The sequence below is a fragment of the Ranitomeya imitator genome, chromosome 4 (assembly GCF_032444005.1).
Source record: "Ranitomeya imitator isolate aRanImi1 chromosome 4, aRanImi1.pri, whole genome shotgun sequence".
Taxonomy (NCBI): domain Eukaryota; kingdom Metazoa; phylum Chordata; class Amphibia; order Anura; family Dendrobatidae; genus Ranitomeya; species Ranitomeya imitator.
In genome coordinates, this window is record NC_091285.1 from 504110701 (window position 1) to 504135539 (window position 24839).

Genomic DNA, 24839 nt, shown 5'->3' on the forward strand with positions numbered 1-24839 from the left:
GCCCAGAGTTTTAGAATTAAGCACATAATTATACATCTTATTACTTCTACCCAAGTGCATGACCTTACATTTATCCCCATTAAAGCTCATTTGCCATTTATCAGCCCAAGCTTCCAGTTTCAGTCCTGATTATATTATACTGAGTATCCACGTGCTGGCTGAGATTTTCTCCCAGGCAGGTTGGAAGTGAGACAACCTTCCTCTTACCTGGGGAAACCCGTCACTTAGACGATTTTCGGCTTCCTGCCGAGGGACCCCCAAACATCACACCTCTGTTCCTTGATTTTTTTTTTTTTGTCCTTCCAATCGCTGTTCTTTAGGGGTTTGTTTCTGTTATATTTTCTCCTACAAAAGGAACTCATGTATTGAGGAACACACATTGGGAAAGCCCTTTTTCTTATCCGCTGTTTTATCCAGAACATCAACCAGAGCCTAACCAAAAAGATACTTCCCTTCACATGGGACTGAACATAGTCTGACCTTGGACTGGGCATCTCCCGGCCAGCATTTGAGCCATAAAGCTCTGCGGGACGCATTCAGAGAGGTGCATTCCTTCCCCTAGAAAGTCTAGCTACTTGTCCCCTTTTCTAGAAGTTGGTTCATCCCTCCTTGTCTCTGCAAGTTGCTTGTCTGACAACCTAGCATCCAAAAAGTCTTACTGGGTTTCCTTTGGCAAGTGTATGGATTAAATACCGTAATCTTGTATGGGGTGGGTGTGCTCCTCTAGCAAGATGATCAAGGTGCACATGGAGACCTGTCCATGGTGAAAAACTAAACCTCTTCCAGAGAATGTGATTTTTGACATAGGGGTGTCCATCAGTGCCTACAATAAGTACCCTAATGGCCGAGACCAGCTTAGCATCGAAGTCAGAGCCTGGGTTATCCCCATAGAATTTAGACTAGGCAGGAATCCTGTCTGCACGGGTTGTATCTCAGGAATATTTCAAGGAGGGTCTGTGGTAGGAGATCTTAAAACTCTCTTAAGCGAGAATCAGCCAGAGAGGGCTCGTCCGAAGCAAGGGAAGGACCTGACTGAGGTAAGAAAACACTCCCTGGCTACCAAATGCACCAAGGTCTCAACCACAGAAGACTAGTTTTTGGTCAGGTTACCTAATGTTAAGACACTGCGCTCAGGGAGTTGGAAAACACCAAGGTTACTTACCGGTAGCCGTTTTTTCCGGAACCCATGACAGCACACCAGAGGGAGGGATCTGCCCAGCCAGGACAAGAAACCTACTGAAATAAAAGGGCAGTACCTTTTCCCCGCTTCAGTTGGGTTACAGAGCATGAGAGGACCTACAGGTAATTTACACAGATAACCAACACATTATATAAACAAAAAACACCCAAACTATAGTTCACACCCAGAAGGTGAGAAGAGGTGAATACACAGGTGAAGTTATGGGTTCTGGAAAAAAAAAACGGTTGTTAAGTAACCTTGGTGTTTTCCCTTCACCCATCACAGCAGACCTGAGAGATTTCTAGAGAAATGAAACACCTTATGGAGGGATCACCGCTTGCAGCACCATTCTACCAAAGTCAGCAGAGGAGGACAGATTCAGTCTGTAGTGCTTAAAGGTAGATGGTGAGGACCAGGGAGCGGCCTTACAGATCTGATCAGTTGATACCTTCGCCTTTTCTGCCCATGAGGTAGTCACGGCTCTGATGGAGTGAGCCTTAATACTTTCAGGAACCGAAGCACCACTCGCAGAGTACGATAAACTAATGGCCTCCCTGATCCATCTGGCAATGGTACTTTAAGACACCCCATACGCCCTTCTGTTACCTTGAAAGGCTATGAATAGGGACTGGTCCCTTCTCCACTGACTGGTCATATATTCTAACATGGACCTCTTCATGTCTAAGGTATGGAATTTTTCTTCTACTGGATTTTTAGGGTTATTACAGGAGGGTAACATGAGCTCATGGCTCCTATGGAATTTAAGAACTACCTTGGGGAGATATGCCGGCTCCAGCCTTAAAACAATTCTGTCATCATACACTGTGGGGAGGGGGGTGGGAGGACATATAGACAGGGCTTGTATTTCACCGACATTACAGGCTGATGTTAGGGCCATTAGCACAGTTTTAAGCGTGAGAAATTTAGCAGATAACTCCCATAAGTGCTCGAATGGTTCCCTAGTTAGTGCCTCAAACTAGGTTCAGGTCCCATGAAGGAATTTTTGTAACTATAACCAGTATTGATCTACTACAGGATCTTATAAATCGGGACGCCAATCTATTTGACGCTAAGTTGCAATTATACAAGGCACCGAAGGCCGACACTTGCACCTTGAGAGTATTAGTTGCTAACCCCAGTTGCAATCCTGACTGCAGAAATTCTAGAATAGCTTCTACCGGTGCCTCATCCTCCCCACCCCCCAGGGTTGCCCTAAAAACTCCAGAAAAATCTTTTCCATGTTCTACCATAGATCCTTGATGTAATTGGCTTCCTACTTTTCACCAGGGTGGAGACTAGCCCTGGTGGGAACTTCTGCCAACTCAGTACTGCCCTCTCAAATTCCTTGCTGTCAGATGGTAGCCCTTCACTTGAAAGTGGCACACTGGTCCCTGGGTGAGAAGGTTCGGGATCTCTGGTCAAATCCATGGATCAGCAGCACATCAACCTTAGAAGGGAGAACCATGCTCTCTTCAGCCAAAATGGAGCAATGAGAATCACCCTCGCTTGATCCTCCCCGATTTTCACGACTGCTGAAATCATCGCTATCGGAGGAAATACATAGGCCATACTGAACTTCCAAGTATCTCAAGGGCATCTACTTCGAATGGATTCTCCCTTGGGTTTAACGATCAGAAGTTCCTCGCCTTCCTGTTTTGTATACTAGCAAACAGATCTGTCTCCAGCCTCCCCCATGCCTGCACTATTTGCTGGAAAATTTGAGGATTTAGAGACCATTCTCCCTGCCTTAATTTTTTGCGACTCAGGAAGTCTGCCGAGTGCCGGCAGCAGTGCAGGACTTGATGCGAGAGAGTCGTGTAAGTTTCTCACATTGAACTCGCGAGTGTGACCTCGGCCTTCGTGTCATTCTTGGCTGTTTTGCAGATCTTACCAGGGCCATTATTTTGGCTATCTTGTCCTCTGCTAGGAGACAGATCTGGCATTTGGAGTCCAGAACCCCAGCAAGGATTGTATCTTTTCCGGTCTTCGCCTTGATTTGAGGGTTTTTACCATCCAGCCTAGCTTCTCTAGGACCACCGGTCACCTCCCTCACCTGTTCTGCACATTGATTTTCCAACCTCCTGACTATAAGAAAATTGTCCACGTACGGAATGATAATGTCCCAAGAACAAAGGTAGGACCATCACCTCCGATATTACTTTGGTAAATACTCTCGGAGCCATTGCCAGACCAAATGGAAGCGCTGTATACTGGTAATGACTGATCTGTCCTTCAGATATTCCTGAGGGTGGCTCGGTATGTTGATAGCCCGATGGATTGCAATGTGGTAATAGGCATCCTTTAAGTCGATGACCGCCATGAAGCAATCCTGGAACAATAGCCTTATAGCTGTATTCCCTGACTCCATCTTGAAGGAATAATTCACAATCCATCGGTTGAGCTTCCTCAGGTTGACTATAGTCCTTAGAGAACCATCTGAAGGGGGGGGGGGGGAAAGAAAATCCCCCTTCCTATCTCTTCCACCAGGACTTCACGCAGAACTCATTTTTGTAACAGTCCCAAGATCTCAGTCTCCAGGACTTGGCGATTTCCTGCGGGGTGTTAATATTAATGTCTGGCGAGGTGGATGGACGAAGTTTATCTTCAGACCATCCTTGATGACATTCAAGATCCAGATACTGAGGGAGATGTTCACCCAGGCAGGGAGAGCCACCCACTACCTCTGACCTGACATCATTGAGGGGGATTTTTTGAAGATGTAGAGGGCCATCTGAACATATATCCACACCCCTTCCTATCTTTGGAGTCCCGGCTCTTTCTTTCTCCCAGAGGACATTCCCTATTAAAACTTCCTCCTCCGAAAACGCAGCTTTCTAGCTTCCACTGAGAAATGGGAGAACCCCTTCTTGTCACCTGCCTTCTCCAAGATGTCCTCTAGCTTCTGCCTGAAGAGAAACTGGCTGTCACATGGGATGGAGCAGAGTCTAATTTTTGAAGGCAGGTCTCCCGGACACCCCTTCAGCCATAAGGCACATCTAGCCGCGTTGGATAGACTCGCCGACCTTGCCGCTAATCTCATGGAGTCTGCTAGAAAGGCCACTGCTCCCTGCAACAGAGTCATATTGGACAAGATCTCATCTCTCAAAACCTTACTCCTAAGTTGTTCCTCCATCTGTTGCAGCCAGACCACCAAGGAGCAGGCAGTACATGTCCCAGTTATTGCCGGATTTACACCCCTTGCGGCTGCCTCCCAGATGTGCCTCAGGAACCCATCAGCTTTCTTATCTAACGGTCTCTAAAGGTACTGTCACACTAAGCGACGCTGCAGCGATACCGACAACGATGTCGATCGCTGCGTCGCTGTTTGGTCGCTGGAGAGCTGTTACACAGACAGCTCTCCAGCGACCAACGATCCCAAAGTCCCCTGGTAACCAGGGTAAACATCGGGTTACTAAGTGCAGGGCCACGCTTAGTAACCCGATGTTTACCCTGGTTACCAGCGTAAACGTAAAAAACCAAACACTACATACTTACATTCTGTGTCTGTCCCCCGGCGCTGTGCTTCTCTGCACTGACAGTAAGCGCCAGCCGGAAAGCACAGCGGTGACGTCACCGCTGTGCTCTGCTTTCCGGCCGGCGTTTACACAGTGCAGAGAGGCACATCACCGGGGGACAGACACAGAATGTAAGTATGTGTGTTTGTTTTTACGTTTACGCTGGTAACCACGGTAAACATCGGGTTAGTAAGCGCGGCCCTGCACTTAGTAAACCGATGTTTACCTTGGTTACCAGTGAAGACATCGCTGAATCGGCATCACACACGCCGATTCAGCGATGTCAGCGGGAGATCAGCGACAAAATAAAGTTCTGGACTTTCTGCGCCGACCAACGATGGCACAGCAGGATCCAGATCGCTGCTGCATGTCAAACTCAACGATATCGCTAGCCAGGACGCTGCAACGTCACGGATCGCTAGCGATATCGTTCAGTGCGACGGTACATTTAGAGTGCAAAAATCCTCCAAGGGCAGGGACGTCTTCTTAAAGGACTCTGCTACTATCCGGTCGATTTTAGGAATTTTATCGCAACTCTGAGTCCTTCTCCTCAAAAGGGGTATCTCCTCTTAAAGAATGGAAGAAGCCAGAGAGGTCTGGCAGCCTGCCCTCATCTTCTATCTATAAGCACCTTTATCCTGGAATTAACCTGAAAGGTGATCTTCCTGTTTTCTTTAAAGCTCCCAAACATAAGATCCTCTAGGGATTTAGGTGCCCTTTCCTCCTTTTAGGCCCATTGTCGATCTGACTGCCCTAACCAGTCTATGCATGTCCTTGGCTGGATAAGATCTTCGACTCACATGACTGTTCCCATCAGGACAGGAAGCACAACTCAAGTGGGAGGGGGGAGGTACTGCCCTTTTATTTCAATAGGTTTCCTGTCCTGGCTGTACGGATCCCTCTCAGGTGTGCCGTCATAGGTGAAAGGAAGAATCTGGTTACAGTGTCTTGCAAAAGTATTCGGCCCCCTGGAACTTTTCAACCTTTTCCCACATATCATGCTTCAAACAAAGATACCAAATGTAAATTTTTGGTGAAGAATAAACAAGTGGAACAATTGTGAAGTTGAACAAAATGTATTGGTTATTTTAATTTGTGGAAATTCAAAAACTGAAAAGAGGGGCGTGCTATATTATTCGGCCCCTTTAACCCCTTTCTGCCAGCTAACAGAATAGTACGTCAGCTGGCAGATCCCCTGCTTTGAGGTGCGCTCCGGCGGTGAGCCCACCTCAAAGCCGCGACATGTCAGCTATACAAAACAGCTGACATGTGCCGGGAGTGCTCACACCGCTGACCCCCGTAACATGATCGGGGGTCAGCGGTGCATTGCCATAACAACCAGAGGTCTCCTTGAGACCTCTATGGTTGTTGATGGCCGATTACTTTGAGCGCCACCCTGTGGTCGGCGTTCAAAGTACACCTGCATTTCTGCTACATAGAGGTGATCTGTACTTCACCTCTATGTATCAGAGGCGATCGTGTAGTGCATGCTTCTAGCCTCCTATGGAGGCTATTGAAGCATGCCAAAATAAAAAAATATTTAAAAAAAGTGTTTAAAAATATAAAAAAAAATAAAAAATATATAAAAAGTTCAAATCACCCCCCTTTCGCCCCAATCAAAATAAAACAATTAAAAAAAAAAAATCAAACATACACATATTTGGTATCGCCGCGTTCAGAATCGCCCGATCTATCAATAAAAACAAAGGATTAACCTGACCGCTAAATGGCGTAGCGAGAAAAAAAATCAAAACGCCAAAATTACGTTTTTTTGGTCGCCGCGACATTGCATTAAAATGCAATAACGGCCGATCAAAAGAACGTATCTACACCAAAATGGTATCATTAAAAACGCCTGCTCGGCACACAAAAAATAAGCCCTTACCTGACCCCAGATCACGAAAATTGGAGACGTTACGGGTATCGGAAAATCGTGCAAATTTTTTTTTTTTTTTAAGCAAACTTTGTTATTTTTTTTATCTAAGTGGTGAAAAAATTCCAGACATGTTAGGTGTCTATGAACTCGTAATGACCTGGGGAATCATAATGGCAGGTCAGTTTTAGCATTTGGTGAACCTTGCAAAAAAGCCAAACAAAAAACAAGTGCGAGATTGCACTTTTTTTGCAATTTCATCACACTTGGAATTTTTTTCCCGTTTTCTGTTACATGGCATGGTAAAACCAATGGTATCGTTCAAAAGTACATCTCGTCCCGCAAAAAATAAGCCCTCACATGGCTATATTGACGGAAAAATAAAAACGTTTTGGCTCTGGGAAGGAGGGGAGCGAAAAACGAAAATGAAGAAACGGAAAAGGCTCCGGGGGTGAAGGGGTTAACTTAATACTTTGTTGCGCCAGCTTTTGCTGCGATTACAGCTGCAAGTCGCTTGGGGTATGTCTCTATTGTACATCGAGAGACTGAAACTCTTGCCCATTCTTCCTTGGCAAACAGCTCGAGCTCAGTGAGGTTTGATGGAGATAGTTTGTGAACAGCAATTTTCAGCTCTTTCCACAGATTCTCGATTGGATTGAGGTCTGGACTTTGACTTTGCCATTCTAACACCTGGATACGTTTGTGAACCATTCCATTGTAGATTTTGCTTTGTTTGGGATCATTGTCTTGTTGGAAGACAAATCTCTGTCCCAGGTTTTCTTCAAGAATGGTCCTGTTTTTGGCTCCATCCTTCTTCCCATCAATTTTAACCATCTTCCCTGTCCCTGCTGAAGAAAAGCAGGCCCAAACCATGATGCTGCCACCACCATGTTTGACAGTGGGGATGGTGTGTTCAGAGTGATGAGCCGTGTTGCCTTTACGCCAAACATATCGTTTGGCATTGTTGCCAAAAAGTTCGATTTTGGTTTCATCTGACCAGAGCACCTTCTTCCACATGTTTGGTGTCTCCCAGGTGGCTTGTTGCAAACTTTAAATAACACTTTTTATGGATATCTTTGAGAAATGGCTTTCTTCTTGCCACTCTTCCATAAAGGCCAGATTTGTGCAGTGTACGACTGATTGTTGTCCTATGGACAGACTGTCCCACCTCAGCTGTAGATCTCTGCAGTTCATCCAGAGTGATCATGATCTTCTTGGCTGCATCTCTGATCAGTCTTCTCCTTGTTTGAGATGAAAGTTTAGTGGGACGGCCAGGTCTTGGTAGATTTGCAGTGGTATGATACTCCTTCCATTTCAATATGAGCGCTTGCACAGTGCTCCTTGTGATATTTAAAGTTTTTAAAAACATTTTGTTACCAAATCCAGCTGGAAACTTCTCACGGACCTGCCTGTTGTGTTCCTTGGTCTTCATGATGGTCTCTGTGCTTCAAACGGAACCCTGAGACCATCACAGAGCAGGTGCATTTATACAAAGACTTGATTACACACAGGTGGATTATATTTATCATCATTAGGCATTTAGGACAACATTGGATCATTCAGAGATCCACAGTGAACTTCTGGAGTGAGTTTGCTGCACTGAAAGTAAAGGGGCCAAATAATATTGCACGCCCCACTTTTCTGTTTTTGATCTTCCACAAAAGTTTAAAATAACCAATAAATTTCATTCAACTTCACAATTGTGTTCCACTTGTTGATTTTTCACCAAAACTTTACATTTGGTATCTTTATGTTTGAAGCATGATATATGGGAAAAGGTTGAAAACTTCTAGGGGGCCGAATACATTCGCAAGGCACTGTAAGTGCATTGCAACCATTTGTTGCAATGCTAGGGAAAATGTGTGACAACTGCAATGAAAAAGGAGTATTCATCAAGGGGTGGTGATAGACGCAGTGAACGATACCAGCACCTCCGCGATTAATTTGAGGGCGGTGCTGCACTCACATCTGCCAGTGTCCATTATCCAGGAAGCCATTTCGGACATTAGGCAGGGTAGGGTGTTATGTAATAAAACCTAATTTACAAGAGTAGTTAGAGTGTAGAAATAGTTAGAAAAAATATATTTTAGGTGCCGGACCACTGCATTAAGCAATAAATTAAAGCTGGCCATCTAATGTAATATAGGAATGATTCTTCAGTAATAGGTTTAGGATATGTCAAAGCTGGTGGCCACTAGAAATAAATATAAACATTTTCTTGAACTACTTAAACTTCAACTACAGAGCTGAATTTCCCCCGTTATAAACTAGGCAAAAAATGTATTAACACAAATCCCCATTTCCACCCTTAAAATTTTTCAAGGTTATACTCATCTCTAGTGGACAAGTTAAATTTGTTACATCAGTGAAAAACTTGTTCAAAGCAAGCCACAAAAGAAAAAAAGAAACACTGAACAGACCAACATTTACAAGTTCCATTCAACCATTTGAACAGATTTTATTTTGTCAATAGGGGATCTGGACTGTGCCGAGGTCAAAACAAAATACAGCATTAGAACCCCACAATGTAGACTGTGAGAAATTGGCTTTATTAAAAACAGTAAGTCAATTCATGTAAACTGAATGACAAGAGACATGGTGTTTAAAAATCAAAATATATAACAAAAAATACATTAAACACCACACTAGCACAGGCTTGCACTAAAAGTAAGGAATTTCTGCTCTAACAATGTTTACTAAAATGTATTTACCAAAAAGACTGACAAATGTGGGAATGCCACTGGATAAAATAAGGAATTATGCATTGCGATCAATGCGGACATCAATTTCTCTACCATTGATCTTGATTCCATTCATTAGTCTGCACGACTTCTCTGCAGTTTCCGGGGAATCATATCTTACAGTGCCACAGCCTTTGGATTTGTTATTCTCCATTTTTATCTCTGCGAAGAGAACACGACCTAAAAGAGTAGTTGAGAATCCACTAACATATTTAAAGCAAAAATCAGGACATTACATATGTGGAAAAATTACGATGGCAGTCCAACTTACCACACTGGCTGAACCTCTCTTTCAATTTTTGCCAGGTCAAGTCAAATGGGAGCTAAAATTGGAGTAAAAAAAATAAAAGTAAAAACCATAGCAACATAAGTTGAATACATCAACAACGATCAGCTGGCAGCCCCTTACATTTCTAACAAATATTTGACATCCTTTATTTCCCCGTTCTCTTAAACCACTTCCTCCTAGTGGTGCAGAGCCAAACCCTCCAAATCCACGATCCATATCCATGCCTCTGTCCAAGCCACCTCCAATACGATCGAAACTGGAGCTCATTCTGTCCATGCCAAGCCCCATACTCATGCTATTCACAGCACTCATTCCAGAGCCTAGAAACAAGTTAACAAAAAACAATGTGTTAAAGTATTGGTTCACAATATCCTCTTATGGGAGCCGTCATGACCTGGCGATTTTTGCGTTTTTCTTTTCTCCTTCCTCCCTTTTCTAAGCTGTAGATTGAAAAACAATATGTGAATCCACTGTGTTGTATAAGCACTTGTTTTTAAGGGACAAGCTGTAGTTTTGAATTATTACCATATAAATGGAAACAGGAAAATCCCAAGAAATGTGAAATAATGAAATGCAATTTCCGCATTTTTTGGGATTATAAGAAACACTTTACCTCAAATTTTAGAGGAAAGAGTAAGTGTGTGTGTGTGTGTGTGTGTGTTATAATCCAGATGTACTTTATCTTATAGTCTGGCTGTGGATGTGGGGGGAGGAGAATAGGGACGACAGAGCAGCGGGTCACAAGAGGACCGGCTGCTGCAGCTAACTGTGCCCACTGATTAAAAAAAAAAAAAGAAAAAAAAAGATTCACTGCTCCCCACGCCCATAGTCCTCCCACCTCTATGAACTGAAGCCAGCTCAGAGGTGAGAGGGATTATGGGCGTGTGGAGCAGTGGATATTCATGCTGTTTAATAGTGGGCATGCTTATTTGCGACAGGTTTCCTGCAGCGGATGAGAGATATCGTGTGCCCACTATTAAAGAGAAATAATAATCAGTGCTCTCCAGTGTCTCACCTAGCCAAATCAGTTCTCATGCTTTGCACTGACTAGGGATAACAGCCCGAAACACCGTGTCTGCAAATTGAGATACTGATTTGGCTTTTACATTGCAAGACTTGTTAAAGGGTTTATTGAGACTTGTAGGATCGCTACTTCCAACAGGTGGCACTATAGAGTTCAAGTCCTCTTCCTCCTAAGAGGCAATTTGCATGCTACTTTTTGGCACACAAAAACAATACACACACACACCATATTAGCAATGCAAAATAAAATAGTAATCTCCTTCCATAGATCCTTACATACATTATTGATGTCCCCATTGGGGCTCACAATCCAAATTCCCTATCAGTATGTCTTTGGAGTGTGGGAGGAAACCCACACAAACACGGGGAGAACATACAAACTCCTTGCAGATGTTGTCCACCCAGGACCCCAGCGCTTCAAAGGCTGCAGTGCCAACCACAGCCACTGTGGGGTGTATCTTTAGGGAGACTTGAGCACACACTATATACTGCAATACTGCTGTATATAGGGTAATTGAGTCCTCTTTTGAAGCACAGATATAGGCTCGGCTATACAGGAGAATATATCAGCTGACATACAATGGACTGGCTGCAATGATAACCCATCAGCCAGGGTGGAGGGTGGTTTTCTGTGATGGGAGTCACTATATGTCTTATTTTCTCTCTGATTTATAAAAAGAAGTGTAAGATAAATAACTTACTCATGCCAGATCCTAGAGGACCGAGTGAAGAAGAGCCCATCCCACCAAAGCTTCCAACCATAGCACTACCTATGGAGAGAATGGCATCATTCACAGTGAATCAGAAGACCGATAAGGGAACTCACTGTTCCTGTTCATGCACAGAAGGATAGCATAAAGTAGTTGACTAGAATGGTTATATAAAAATCATTAACTGAAAATAATTTTAAGGTCAGCGGTTAGGTTAAAGCTCAAGGCAGTCTGCATGCATGTGTCAGCCATTTTCAAGGAAATACTAGGTTTACTATACTGATCGATCAGTGCACAGCAACTTTCCCGATTAATCAGCTCTGCGGAGATCAAAATAGTTACATGTAGGAAAAAGAATCACTTCTCATGTTCTTGTTTAAAAGTCCTTAATTCCCAGGAATGGGACATTCGTGCGATGTTTAGGGGGCCTATATGTAGGAGAGACCCCGCACGACTGTCTCATTCCTGGTAATAAAGGACTTTTAAGCAAGAATGTGGTGCAGATTTTCTTTTTCCTATATGGGTAAAGATCAATAACCCCCACATAAAAAGGATAGAAATGGATTCTACAACTGGAAGCATTTAACCCCTTAGTGACCAGGCCAAATTTTTAAAATCTGACCAGTGTCCCTTTATATGGTAACTAGATGGCGATCCCGATGCCATCGCATTGGGAGGGCGGTAATGTCACGAGGGGGGCAGACTTTGCAGCGTTGAGAATCTCTCTCTCCCCCCCCCTCCCCCCCATGTGCTCACCCTCCTATCAACTCCCCTCTCCCCATGTGCTGACTTCTCCCGTCTGCGCTTTACTCTTTGACCTGTCTACCCCACATGCTATGTATATGCATTGATTTTGTCCCAACAATGCTGTTGCTCTTCACGAGTCATTTGACCGTTGTGGTCTTCGACATAGTGCCTTAGCTGCTTTCCTGTCATTGGCGTACTTTTTATAAGGAGCCATGTTGGCATTGATATTTGTTTTTTAAAGGGGTTTTCCCACAAACGAAACTTAATTTTAAAAATTGTCTGTGTCTGACCGTGTACCGAACATACCACAGCTCCTGGGCAGGGGAGGAAACAAAAGACAATACTGGAATTACAGCAGGAGATCGCAGAGGATTCATTTTGTGAGATAAAAATTTTTTTTTAAAAACAGTCAGTGAAATATTTTACCTCACAAAATGAATCCTCCGTGATTCCCTGCTGCAATGTCAATATTGTCTTCGGCTTTCTCCCCTGCCCAGGAGATGTAGTATGCGCCGTACACGGTCAGATACAGACAATTTTTAAAATGAACTTTCATTCGTGGAAAAACCCCTTTTAATGTGACCGGCTTCCTCGGCCTGCAGACACGTCGGGCATCTGCCGCCGGGATCAGCCGAATGATTCACTGTGCCTGCGCTCCTCCTGTACAAAGAAGGCAGCGGTCAGAGAATCATTCGGTTGATCCCGGCGGCGGCATGTTAGCGATGGGGTGGGTGTGTAGTTTCCATTGTCCCAATATGGCGGTCAGTGAACTTGCGCCGCTTGGAGTTCTGGGATCCAGACACATCTGGACGGAACAGGATCTAGGTAAGTATATATTAAGATAACTGAAAACACTTTATATTTTATGATAAGGCTATGTGCCCATATTCAGGAAATGTGCAGAATTTTCCTGAGCAAATCCGGTCTACTTTCGCAGGAAATCCGCACTTTTTTTTTTGCGTTCTTTTTCAGAGCTTCCCAATGCAATAATATAGCGGGAAATCTGCAGAAAAATCTGCAAGATTAATGAACATGCTGCGTTTTTTTCCGCGATGCGTTATTGCGGAAAAAAAAAAAAAGCAACATGTGCACAAAAATTGCAGAATGCATTAAAAATGATAGGATGCTTAATGTAAGCGTTTTTGCAAGGGAAAACCCGCCGGAAAAATCTACAGCGTGTGCACATAGCCTAATAAATTTATCCAGAGAGTCATACCACAGAGGAACATTAACATTTCCCCTTAGGTCTGCTTTACATCAGCGCCATTTGTAAAATGTTCTTGTATTTTTTGCTAGCATTTCAGGAGGTTTCAAAATGTAGCAGTAATTTTTCATTTTTTCAAGGAAATTTACAAAAAATTTCTATGGACCCATTTCACTTTTGTAAGAGTGGAAATACAGCAGGTGAATCCATAAGCGGAGTCACTACGATTCTACGCCCTTGAAATGAGTCAATTCCATTTTGCAGAATATCCCTAAGGCCTCTTTCAGACGTCCAGATAATTCCGGTACCTGAGAAATCGGTACCGGAATTATCTGTGTCCGTGTGCTCACGTAGCACATCAGTGTGGCACACGTGCGGCATCCGTGTGCCGCCTGAGGACCACACGGACCGTGCAGGGGAGACAGCGCTACGCTAAGCGCTGTTGTCCCCTGTGCAGTGCTGAAGCCGCATTCATCTCTTCTCCCCCGCAGGAGAGAAGAGATGAAAGATCCTTTATTTTTAACAAAAAAAAAAAAAAAAGTGCTGCTGAGCTCCCCGCTCCCATCCCCTGTGCGCCGCCCGGCCCCTTGCATAGAAATACTCACCCAGCTCCCGCGATGTCTCCTCTCTCCTCTCAGCGGCTGCAGCTTCTCCTGTGTGAGCGGTCACGTGGGACCGCTAATTACAGTGAGGAATATGCGCATATTCCCCCACTGTAATGAGCGGTCCCACGTGACCGCTCACAGCACAGGCTGCAGCCGCTGAGAGGAGACATCGCTGGAGCTTGGAGCTGGGTGAGTATTTCCCGGCCAGCACAGGGGATGGGAGGCGGGAGGGAACAAATAAACTTTATTTTTATGGGTGGGGGGAAAAAAAAAAGATTCATCACTTCTTTCCAGCAAATGCTGCTGAGAAGAAGGGATGAATTCTGGATTCAACACCGCTGCTGAGAAGGGATGAATTCTGGATTCAACACCGCACGCGGGGGGGAGCAGCGCTTAATTGTAGCGCTGTCTCTCCTGCGGGCGGTACGTGCACACGGAGGAGAGTGCACACTGTTCTCCGTGTGCACGTGTGCGGCACGTGCTGCCGGCGATAAACGGACATGTCGCCGTGTTTTCAACACGGACACACGGTCCGTGAAAACACGGAGACATGTGCATAGACCCATTCATTTGAATGGGTCTACGTGTATCAGTGTCTCCAGTACGTGAGAAAACTGTCACTACACGTACCGGAGATACTGACGTCTGAAAGAGGCCTAAGAGACATGGCTGTTACTACTCTGCCCCTCCTCTTGCTTGTAAAACCAGAGAAACCCATCACAAGGAGAAAGGGAAGGCAGGGAGATACAATGACAGTGCGAGTCAGGAAAGCAGTTCTAGCCCCATGATCCATCAGTGCTGGCCGTAGATACAACTCGCATGCATGAGAGAATCTGCTGGCGTGCCACTGTAAGAGAACATGCAGGTATGAGGTCAACTTACTCATTCCTCCAAATGAATCTCCAAAGCCACGGCTCAAGCCAATGTCACTTCGACTGAATTCTCTGTCCATGCTGCTTCCCATTCCTCCTCTGTACATGTCTAAATAAAATGTGGGTTAGATTAACAGAAGCTTATTACAACCATGTATTTCTATGTATATTTAAGCTCCTTACCTCCCATGCTGCTTGCCATGCTTCCCATTCCTGCCATGCTACTTGACATGCTTCCACTCATGCCAGATCCTAGACTGCCCCTGAAGTCATCAACACCGCCCATTCCTAGAATAAACACAACAGTCAGCAAAAGGAACAAGAAAAACATGGATCGTTAAAAGGAATCTGTCACCAAGTTTTTGTCACCTTATCAGAGAATGTAGAAAGAATCTGATTCCAGCAATGTATCACCTACTGGGCTGCTATTCGTAAACATTGTTTTAATCAGCAGAATCTCTCTAGAGGGCGCCATGTAATCCTCTATAGTCATGAGCCTTCTAGAACACTGCCCCACCGATTAGCAAGTTCCTGTAAACACTGTGCATAGACAGAAAGCTGCCTATCAGTGGTGTGGGCGGGGTTATACAGGGCTCAGCACTCAGAATTGCTGGATCTGCAGCAGAGAAAATAGGTTTTATTTGACCCCTTAGTGACAGAGCCAATTTGGTACTTAATGACCGGGCCAATTTTTACAATTATGACCAGTCACTTTATGAGGTTATAGTTCTGGAACGCTTCAATGGATCTCACGGATTCAGAGTTTTTTCGTGACATATTGTACTTCATGTTAGTGGTATAATTTCATCAATATACCGTATATACTAGAGCAGGGGTCCCCAACTCCAGTCCTCAAGGCCCACCAACATGTCATGTTTTCAGGATTACCTTAGTCTTGCCCAGGTAATAATTGCATCACCTGTGCAATGCAAAGGAAATCCTGAAAACATGACCTGTTGGTGGGGCTTGAGGACTGGAGTTGGGGACTCTGTACTAGAGTATGAGCCCACCTGAGTATAAGCAGAGGCACCTACTTTTGCCACAGAAAACTGGGTAAGCTTACTGACTCGAGTATAAGCCGGGTATGTGTGGCTCCCCCTGTCCCGTCCCGCATTGCTTGGCTCCCCCTTTCCCCTGGTTGTATGCATGGCTCACATTGCTGCCCCACCCCCCCATCATAATCACCCTCCTCGTGCCTGCATCTCCATTGTCCCGGCGCCTCTCCTCTGCTCAGTGGTCATTAAGGTAATGAATATGTGCTCCACGCCTATGGGAGTGGAGACGCATCCATATTCATTACCTTAATGAGCGGTACCACGTGACCACTCAGCACAGGAGAGGAGAGCTGTCTCTATGCCAGAGCCACCGGCTCCCCCTCCGCCGCCAGCGTTCTGGACAGTTGTCTCGTGTACAAGGCGAGGGGGGGGGGGTTTGGTGCGTTTTGAGCACAAAAAAAAAAATTGTGCCGAAAAGCTCGGCAACTTGCATTTATTTATGAAAAAAGGATGTTTGACAAATTTAGAAAATGTTGCAATTTTCAAACTTTTGATTGTTGTACTCTAAGTCAGAGAGTGGTGTCACAAAATAGTCAATTATCCTCATTTCCTATTTTTTGTTAGGACGTTATAAGGGTTAAAAGTTGACCAGCAATTTCTCATTTTTCCAAAAATTTTTTTACAAAACCATTATTTTTAGGGACCACCTCACATTTGAAGTGAGTTGGGGGAGGGGTTCAATGTAACAGAAAATACCCAAAAGTGACACCATTCTGAAAACTGCGCCCCTCGAGGTAAGCAAAATCACATTCAAGAAGTTTAACCCTTCAGGTGCTTCACGAGAACTAAAGCAATGTGGAATCAAAATGAACATTTTACTTTTTCACAAAATTTTTTTTACATTGTAACCAATTTTTTTATTTTTTTATTTTCACAAGGGTATTAGGAGAAAATGGACCACAATATTTGTTGTGCAATTTCTCTGCAGTATGCCGAACCCCATATCTGGCGAAAAGGCACTGTTTGGGCGCACGGCATGACTCAGAAGGGATGGAGCACCGTTTCACTTTTTGAATGCCGAATTGGCATCAATGGTGATGCCATGTCGCGTTTGGAGACCCCCTGATGTACCTAAACAGTGGAAACCCCCCCCCAATACTAACTCCAACCATAACCCCAACACACCCCTAACCCTAATCCCAACTCTAACACACCCATAAACCTGATCCTAACCCTAACGGAAAAATTGAAATTCATTTATTTTATTATTTTTACCTAACTAAGGGGGTGATAAAGGGGGGGTTATTTACTATTTTTTTTTTTTTTTTATCACTGTGATAGGGTCTTGTAGACATCGGAATCTCTCCTGGTCTAAATTCACGGGTGAAACCTGTGTCTAGTGAATACATATTTACCCATTACTAAAGGTAGGATATGACAAAATGTGTTTGTAAACTTCTAAAGAAAATTGTTGTACTACAACAGGCCCCAGAATGTCTGCGTTTAGCTCAGCCCTCCCCTCTCCATTGAATCTTATAGGCACCAACTGATCTCCAGGCTGAGTAATGGGGGGGAAAAGAAAAAAAAAAAAAATCACTGAAGACATTTTACTCATGAAGAGAGTTAGGCCATGTGTCCCCATTGAGTATTTGTAAGCCAAAAATTTGGAGTGGAACATAGGAAAAGTATAATAGAAACATGTGCACCACTTCTGCATTTTTCACCCACTCCTGGTTTCAGTTTACAAATACTGAGGTAAGGCTACTTTCACACTAGTGTTGTACTCTATCCGTCGCAGTGCGTTGGCCCGACGCATACTGTGGAAACGCCGCACAACGGGGGCAGCGGATGCATTTTTCCAATGCATCCGCTGCCCCATTCTGAGCTGCAGGGAGGAGGGGGCGGAGTTCCGGCAGCGCATGCGCGGTCGGAAATGGCAGACACGACGCACAAAAAAAAGTTACATGCAACATTTTTTGGTGCAGACGGACCGCCACAACACGACGCAACCGTCGCACGACGGTTGCGACATGTGGCAAAGCGTCGCTAATGTTAGTCTATGGAGAAAAACATGCATCCTGCAAGCAATTTTGCTGGATGCATTTTTTCTCCAAAACGACGCATTGCGACGTGTGTCGTACGACGCTAGTGTGAGACTAAGATACTCAAAAAAAAAAAAAAAAAACACACAACGTGTGCACGTGGGTGTAAAGAAAATCTCATTGATACGATTCATTAAAGTTTTATATGCAATATTGATGAAATAAAATAACTTGCTTTAAAACAGAATCTCATCAGGTTTTGCCACCTATTATAAGAGCAGAGTAATGTAGCAACAGATCCCGATAGGTCACTTATTAGGCTGCTTAGTGTAGTTTTGACAACTTATCAGTAGATCCTTAACAGGAGATAATTTGTGGACTAGTAAACCTGCTTAGTGTACACTGTACATGTGATGAAAGCTTATATAGAGCTCAACTTTCAGAGCACTGCTAAATCCGTGACAGGTAAGTGATACAATTGCCAGAATCTGTCTCTGCCCCTACATTATGCTGCTCTCAGAAGGGACAGCAAAAACCTGCGGATATTCTTTTTAACTATTTTTTTTTTTTACTCATTTTATGATTCACACAAGTTGTTTCCAAAAGTGAAGATACAGCATTAACAGTTTTACAATGCCTCCAGTTTTAAAGGAAATATACATGAGGACAAATGCAGGATTCATTATGGCACTTGTAACTATCTTGATGTTTATTTTATTTTTTTTAAAGGCATCCTTACATCAGCTGTAGCATTACTGTCTTTTAACAAGCGTTTGTGTGCAGCTTAGGGATTCCTTAATGTACAATAAACTTGAAAACCTTAGGCTCGTACTATGTAAATGAATGGGCGACTGGCATTGATTTCCCCAGACTGTACGTCTTCATTACATAAGCACGCCCTAATGGGCGCAAGTGACATTTGTAAGAGCGATGTCAGTCTGCTCCTTGTAAATAAGGTTCATGAGCGCTACGTTCTGCCTCCAGGGAACATGCAATGAAATTGGGTACAAGTTCCCTGGCCAACTGAACATGCCCAGGGAGGAGATTTGCAAAGAGTCAGGGGTGACCTCACTAGTCTGGGGACAAATGCTTTCCCAACAAGTCACCCAGAGATCCACATAGTGCAAGCAAAGGGTTTAAAGTTCACCTTACACTTACTCTGAAATCGCTAAAGCAGCAAAAACAGGCCTGTTAGCATGCAGGTAGCTAGGGCAGCGGACAGGTACAAAAAAAAAAAAAAAAAAAATACACAAGACAGGTATAAGTAGCATAATCTATACTTCCCTAAAGTTTTAAAGAAATGTGCAACACTTGACTAAAATCTGTTTTCAATTTTACAAACTGAATCAATATGAAGAATACAGTTGAAGTAACTGCTGTTTTCATTATTTTATAATTAAACCAGTACATACACTCACATAGGAAATTACAACAAAAATTGCTGATAAATAGTTGCTTGAAGAAGGGTGTAAAATGTAAAGTTAGCATTTCCACATTAGGGCTCTGCCACAGAGGGGCTACTTAAAAAAAATATATACCAGTATGAGAAACTAGGCACTTTAAAAGAGCACCGTTCATCAGGATCGTGCTCAGAAAACTACAGACATTGTCAGGCTGGCACTGTAACATTGATTAAAATGACACCTGGGTTTATGTAATCAGACATGTGGCTCTTGTTTAATCTGTGCTCCTCCTACTTTAAACTATAGCAAAAGCGCAGTTACTATTGTGGTCTTTAACCCCTTCCCGACCCATGATGCCACGTAGGCGTCATGAAAGTCGGTGCCAATCCGACCCATGACGCCTATGTGGCGTCATGGAAAGATCGCATCCCTGCAGATCCGGTGAAAGGGTTAACTCCAATTTCACCCGATCTGCAGGGACAGGGGGAGGGGTAGTTTAGCCCAGGATCGCTCCGATTTGGCTGTTGAAAGTGAAACTGCCAATCAGAGCGATTTGTAATATTTCACCTATTAAAACTGGTGAAATATTACAATCCAGCCATGGCCGATGCTGCAATATCATCGGCCATGGCTGGAAGCCCTGGTTTGCCCGACCCCCCCCCCCTCCCCACCGATCGCCCCCCCCAGTCCTCCGATCAGTCCTGCACACTGCCCCGCACCCCTTCGTCCTCATGTCCGCTCCCCCGTGCTCCGATCCACCCCCCTGCACTCTGACCCCCCCCCCCCGTACTCCGATCAACCCCCCCCCCCCCTCCCCCGGTGCTCCGATCCACACCCCCCCCCCCCCCCCCCCGTGCTCCGATCCAACCCCCCCCCCCGTGCTCCGATCCAACCCCCCCGGTGCTCCGATCCAACCCGGTGCTCCGATCCAACCCCCCCGCTCCGAAGCACATCCCCCCCCCATCATACTTACCGATCCACCCAGGGTCCGTCCGTCTTCTCCATGGGCGCCGCCATCTTCCAAAATGGCGGGATTAAATGAAACCCCCCCCCCATTTGTCACCCCCATAGGTAGGGACAATAATAAAAGAAAGAAATTTTTTTTTTTCCACTAAGGTTGGGGTTAGAACTAAGGTTAGGGTTTCGGTATGTGCACACGTATTCTGGTCCTCTGCGGATTTTTCCACAGCGGATTTGATAAATCCGCAGTGCTAAACCGCTGCGGATTTATGACAGATTTACCGCGTTTTTTCTGCGCATTTCACTGCGGTTTTACAACTGCGAATTTCTATTGGAGCAGTTGTAAAACTGCTGCGGAATCCGCAGAAAGAAGTGACATGCTGCGGAATGTAAACCGCTGCGTTTCCGTGCAGTTTTTCTGCAGCATGTGTACAGCGATTTTTGTTTCCCATAGGTTTACATTGAACTGTAAACTCATGGGAAACTGCTGCAGATCCGCAGCGTTTTCCACAGCGTGTGCACATACCTTTAGAATTAGGCTATGTGCACACGGTGCGGATTTGGCTGCGGATCCGCAGCAGTGTTCCATCAGGTTTACAGTACCATGTAAACATATGGAAAACCAAATCCGCTGTGCCCATGGTGCGGAAAATACCGCGTGGAAACGCTGCGTTGTATTTTCCGCAGCATGTCAATTCTTTGTGCAGATTCCGCAACGTTTTACACCTGTTCCTCAATAGGAATCCGCAGGTGAAATCCGCACAAAAAACACTGGAAATCCGCGGTAATTCAAAAATGGTGCTGAAAAATCTCACACGAATCCGCAACATGGGCACATAGGGTTGTGGTTAGGGTTATGGCTACAGTTGGGATTAGGGTTAGGGGTGTGTTGGAGGTAGAATTGAGGGGTTTCCACTGTTTAGGCACATCAGGGGTCTCCAAACGCAACATGGCGCCACCATTGATTCCAGCCAATCTTGTATTCAAAAAGTCAAATGGTGCTCCCTCACTTCCGAGCTCTTCCGTGCGCCCAAACAGTGGTTTACCCCCACATATGGGGTACCAGCATACTCAGGACAAACTGCACAACAATTACTGGGGTCCAATTTCTCCTGTTACCCTTGTGAAAATAAAAAATTGCTTGCTAAAACATCATTTTTGAGGAAAGAAAAATGATTTTTTTATTTTCACGGCTCTGCATTGTAAACGTCTGTGAAGCACTTGGGGGTTCAAAGTGCTCACCACACATCTAGATAAGTTCCTTGGGGGGTCTAGTTTCCAAAATGGGGTCACTTGTGGGGAGTTTCTACTGTATAGGCACATCAAGGGCTCTGCAAATGCAACGTGACGCCCGCAGACCATTCCATCAAAGTCTGCATTTCAAAACGTCACTACTTCACTTCCGAGCCCCGGCATGTGCCCAAACAGTGGTTTACCCCCACATATGGGGTATCAGCATACTCAGGACATACTGGACAACATTTGGGGTCCAATTTCTCCTATTACCCTTGGCAAAATAGGAAATTCCAGGCTAAAAAATCATTTTTGAGGAAAGAAAATTTATTTTTTATTTTCATGACTCTGCGTTATAAACTTCTGTGAAGCACCTGGGGGATTAAAGTGCTCAATATGCATCTAGACACGTTCCTTGGGGGGGTCTAGTTTCCAAAATGGGGTCACTTGTGGGGGAGCTCCAATGTTTAGGCACACAGGGGCTCTCCAAACGCGACATGGTGTCCGCTAACAATTGGAGCTAATTTTCCATTCAAAAAGTCAAAAGGCGCGCCTTCCCTTCCGAGCCCTGCCGTGTGCCCAAACAGTGGTTTACCCCCACATATGAGGTATCGGGGTACTCGGGAGAAATTGCCCAACAAATTTTAGGATCCATTTTATCCTATTGCCCATGTGAAAATTAAAAAACTGAGGCGAAAAGAAATTGTGTGTGAAAAAAAGTTCTTTTTCATTTTTACGGATCAATTTGTGAAGCACCTGAGGGTTTAAAGTGGTCACTAGGCATCTTGATAAGTTCCTTGGGGGGTCCAGTTTCCAAAATGGGGTCACTTGTGGGGGAGCTCCAATGTTTATGCACACAGGGGCTTTCCAAACGCGACATGGTGTCCGCTAGCAATGGAGCTAATTTTCCATTCAAAAAGTCAAATGGCGCTACTTCCCTTCCGAGCCTTACCATGTGCTTAAACAGTGGTTTACCCCCATGTGTGAGGCATCAGCTTACTCCGGACAAATTGGACAAAAACTTTCGTGGTTCAGTTTCTCCTTATACCATTGGGAAAATAAAAAAAAATTGTTGCTAAAAGATCATTTTTGTGACTAAAAAGTTAAATGTTCATTTTTTCCTTCCATGTTGCTTATGCTGCTGTGAAGCACCTGAAGGGTTAATAAACTTCTTGAATGTGGTTTTGAGCACCTTGAGGGGTGCAGTTTTTAGAATGGTGTCACTTTTGGGTATTTTCAGCCATATAGACCCCTCAAACTGACTTCAAATGTGAGGCGGTCCCTAAAAAAAAAATGGTTTTGTAAATTTTGTTGTAAAACTGAGTAATCGCTGGTCAAATTTTAACCCTTATAACTTCTTAGCAAAAAAAAAATTTTGTTTCCAAAATTGTGCTTATGTAAAGTATACATGTGGGAAATGTTATTTATTAACTATTTTGTGTCACATAACTCTCTGGTTTAACAGAATAAAAATTCAAAATGTGAAAATTGCGAAATTTTCAAAATTTTCGCCAAATTTCCGTTTTTATCACAAATAAACGCAGAATTTATTGACCTAAATTTACCACTAACATGAAGCCCAATATGTCACGAAAAAAATAATCTCAGAACCGCTAGGATCCGTTGAAGCGTTCCTGAGTTATTACCTCATAAAGGGACACTGGTCAGAATTGCAAAAAACGGCCAGGTCATTAAGGTCAAAATAGGCTGGGTCATGAAGAGAGATATAGATATATATATATATATATATATATATATATATATATATATATATATATATATATATATATATATATATATATATATATATATATATATATATATATATATATATATATATATTCGGTATACATATACAGTATATACATCCACATATCTATCGATTATATATCTATCCATCTATCGAGAGATTACATATCTATCTTTATTTATACTCCAGTAGAGAGAGAAAAAAAACAAACAAAAAAAAAAAAAAACGGGAAACAGCACAGCAGACTTCCAGAAAAAAAAAGTGATGTTTATTGCCCAAATGGCATGGCGACGTTTCGGATACAATCCTTTTTCAAGCTTGAGCATACTCCTATACCTTTATCTATCTGTGGCACGTGCGCAGTAGCATCTATTGGCAAGCAATGTTCTCAATCTGCAAATTCACTCTCCACTATGTACCAAGGATCAGTCCGGAAGCGCGGACAAAAAGAGGATATCATCGCTGCGCTACTAGCGTCAGTGAGCAACACATGCACAGGTTAACAGCAAAGCTTGCCGATAGAGGCTACAACGCATGCACCTCCATTTTCTTGAAGACAAAAAAAAAAAAAAAAAATTACTGTATATACTCGAGTATAAGCCGAGAATTTCAGCCCATTTTTTAGGCTGAAAGTGCCCCTCTCTGCTTATACTCGAGTCATTCCCAGGGGTCGGCAGGGGAGGGGGAGCGGCAGCTGTCTAATAATACTCACCTGCTCCCGGCACGGTCCCGGCATGTCCCTGGTTCTCCAGGCGCTGACAGCTTCTTCCTGTGTTGAGCGGTCACATGGTACCGCTCATTACAGTAATGAATATGGACCCGACTCCACTCCCATAGGGGTGGGGCCGCATATTCATTACTGTAATGAGCGGTACAGGTGACCGCTCAACACAGGAAAAAGCTGTGGCGCCCAGGGAACGCGCCAGGAGCAGGTAAGTATGCGGGCATTGCACGATATTCACCTCTCCGCGTTCCACTGCTGGGCGCCGCTCCGTCTTCCTCTGCAGTGACGCTCAGGTCAGAGGACTCGATTAGTGTGTGCGCCGCCCTCTGCCTGAACAGTCAGTGCAAAGGAAGACGGAGCGGCGCCCAGCGTGGACTATAGTAAGTGCCGGGGGCCTGAGCGACGAGAGGCGAGTGATTTTATCGCAGCAATAGCATATGGGGCAAATGTGTCTATGAAGCATCTTATGGGGTCATAATCTGCATTTGTGCAGCATTATATGGGGCATATTTTGTATGGAGCATCGTATGGGACCCATCATGAGCTGTATGGAGCATTACATGGGGCTGCTGATTCAATATGGATATTCAATAACTTAACCTACTGATGTCTCAATCAATTTTACTTTTATTGGTATCTATTTTTACTTTTGACATTTACCGGTAGCTGCTGCATTTATCACCCTAGGCTTTTACTCGAGTCATTAAGTTTTCCCAGTTTTTTGTGGCAAAATTAGGGGTCTCTGCTTATACTCGAGTATATACAGTATATATACTATAATTTTTTTTAAACTACAATATTACATGTTCAGTGACCTGTTATTTAAGCCCAGAATGATGATGCAGCCAGAGCACCAAAAAAAATAAAAGAGACTCACCCACAGGCCGCCCAAAAGCACGAGCATATCATTAACAAAGCTTCAAAACACATTTAACAAGAACCACAAGACTGATTTCTTCATCCCAAGTATTTT

General features: G+C 44.1%; 1 protein-coding gene across 1 annotated transcript in view; it reads right to left on the reverse strand.

The window, feature by feature from the left end:
- Positions 1-9006: 9006 nt before the first annotated feature.
- MYEF2 (myelin expression factor 2) overlaps positions 9007-24839 on the reverse strand; it is a 41395-nt gene continuing 25562 nt past the window's right edge. Inside the window, exons 13-18 of the mRNA XM_069766022.1 lie at positions 14943-15047; positions 14770-14868; positions 11323-11391; positions 9719-9918; positions 9581-9632; positions 9007-9489 (exon numbers count right to left, since the gene is read on the reverse strand). Coding sequence (XP_069622123.1) covers positions 9326-9489; positions 9581-9632; positions 9719-9918; positions 11323-11391; positions 14770-14868; positions 14943-15047 — 689 coding nt within the window. The 3' untranslated portion in view covers positions 9007-9325. The remainder of the gene's footprint in view (positions 9490-9580; positions 9633-9718; positions 9919-11322; positions 11392-14769; positions 14869-14942; positions 15048-24839) is intronic.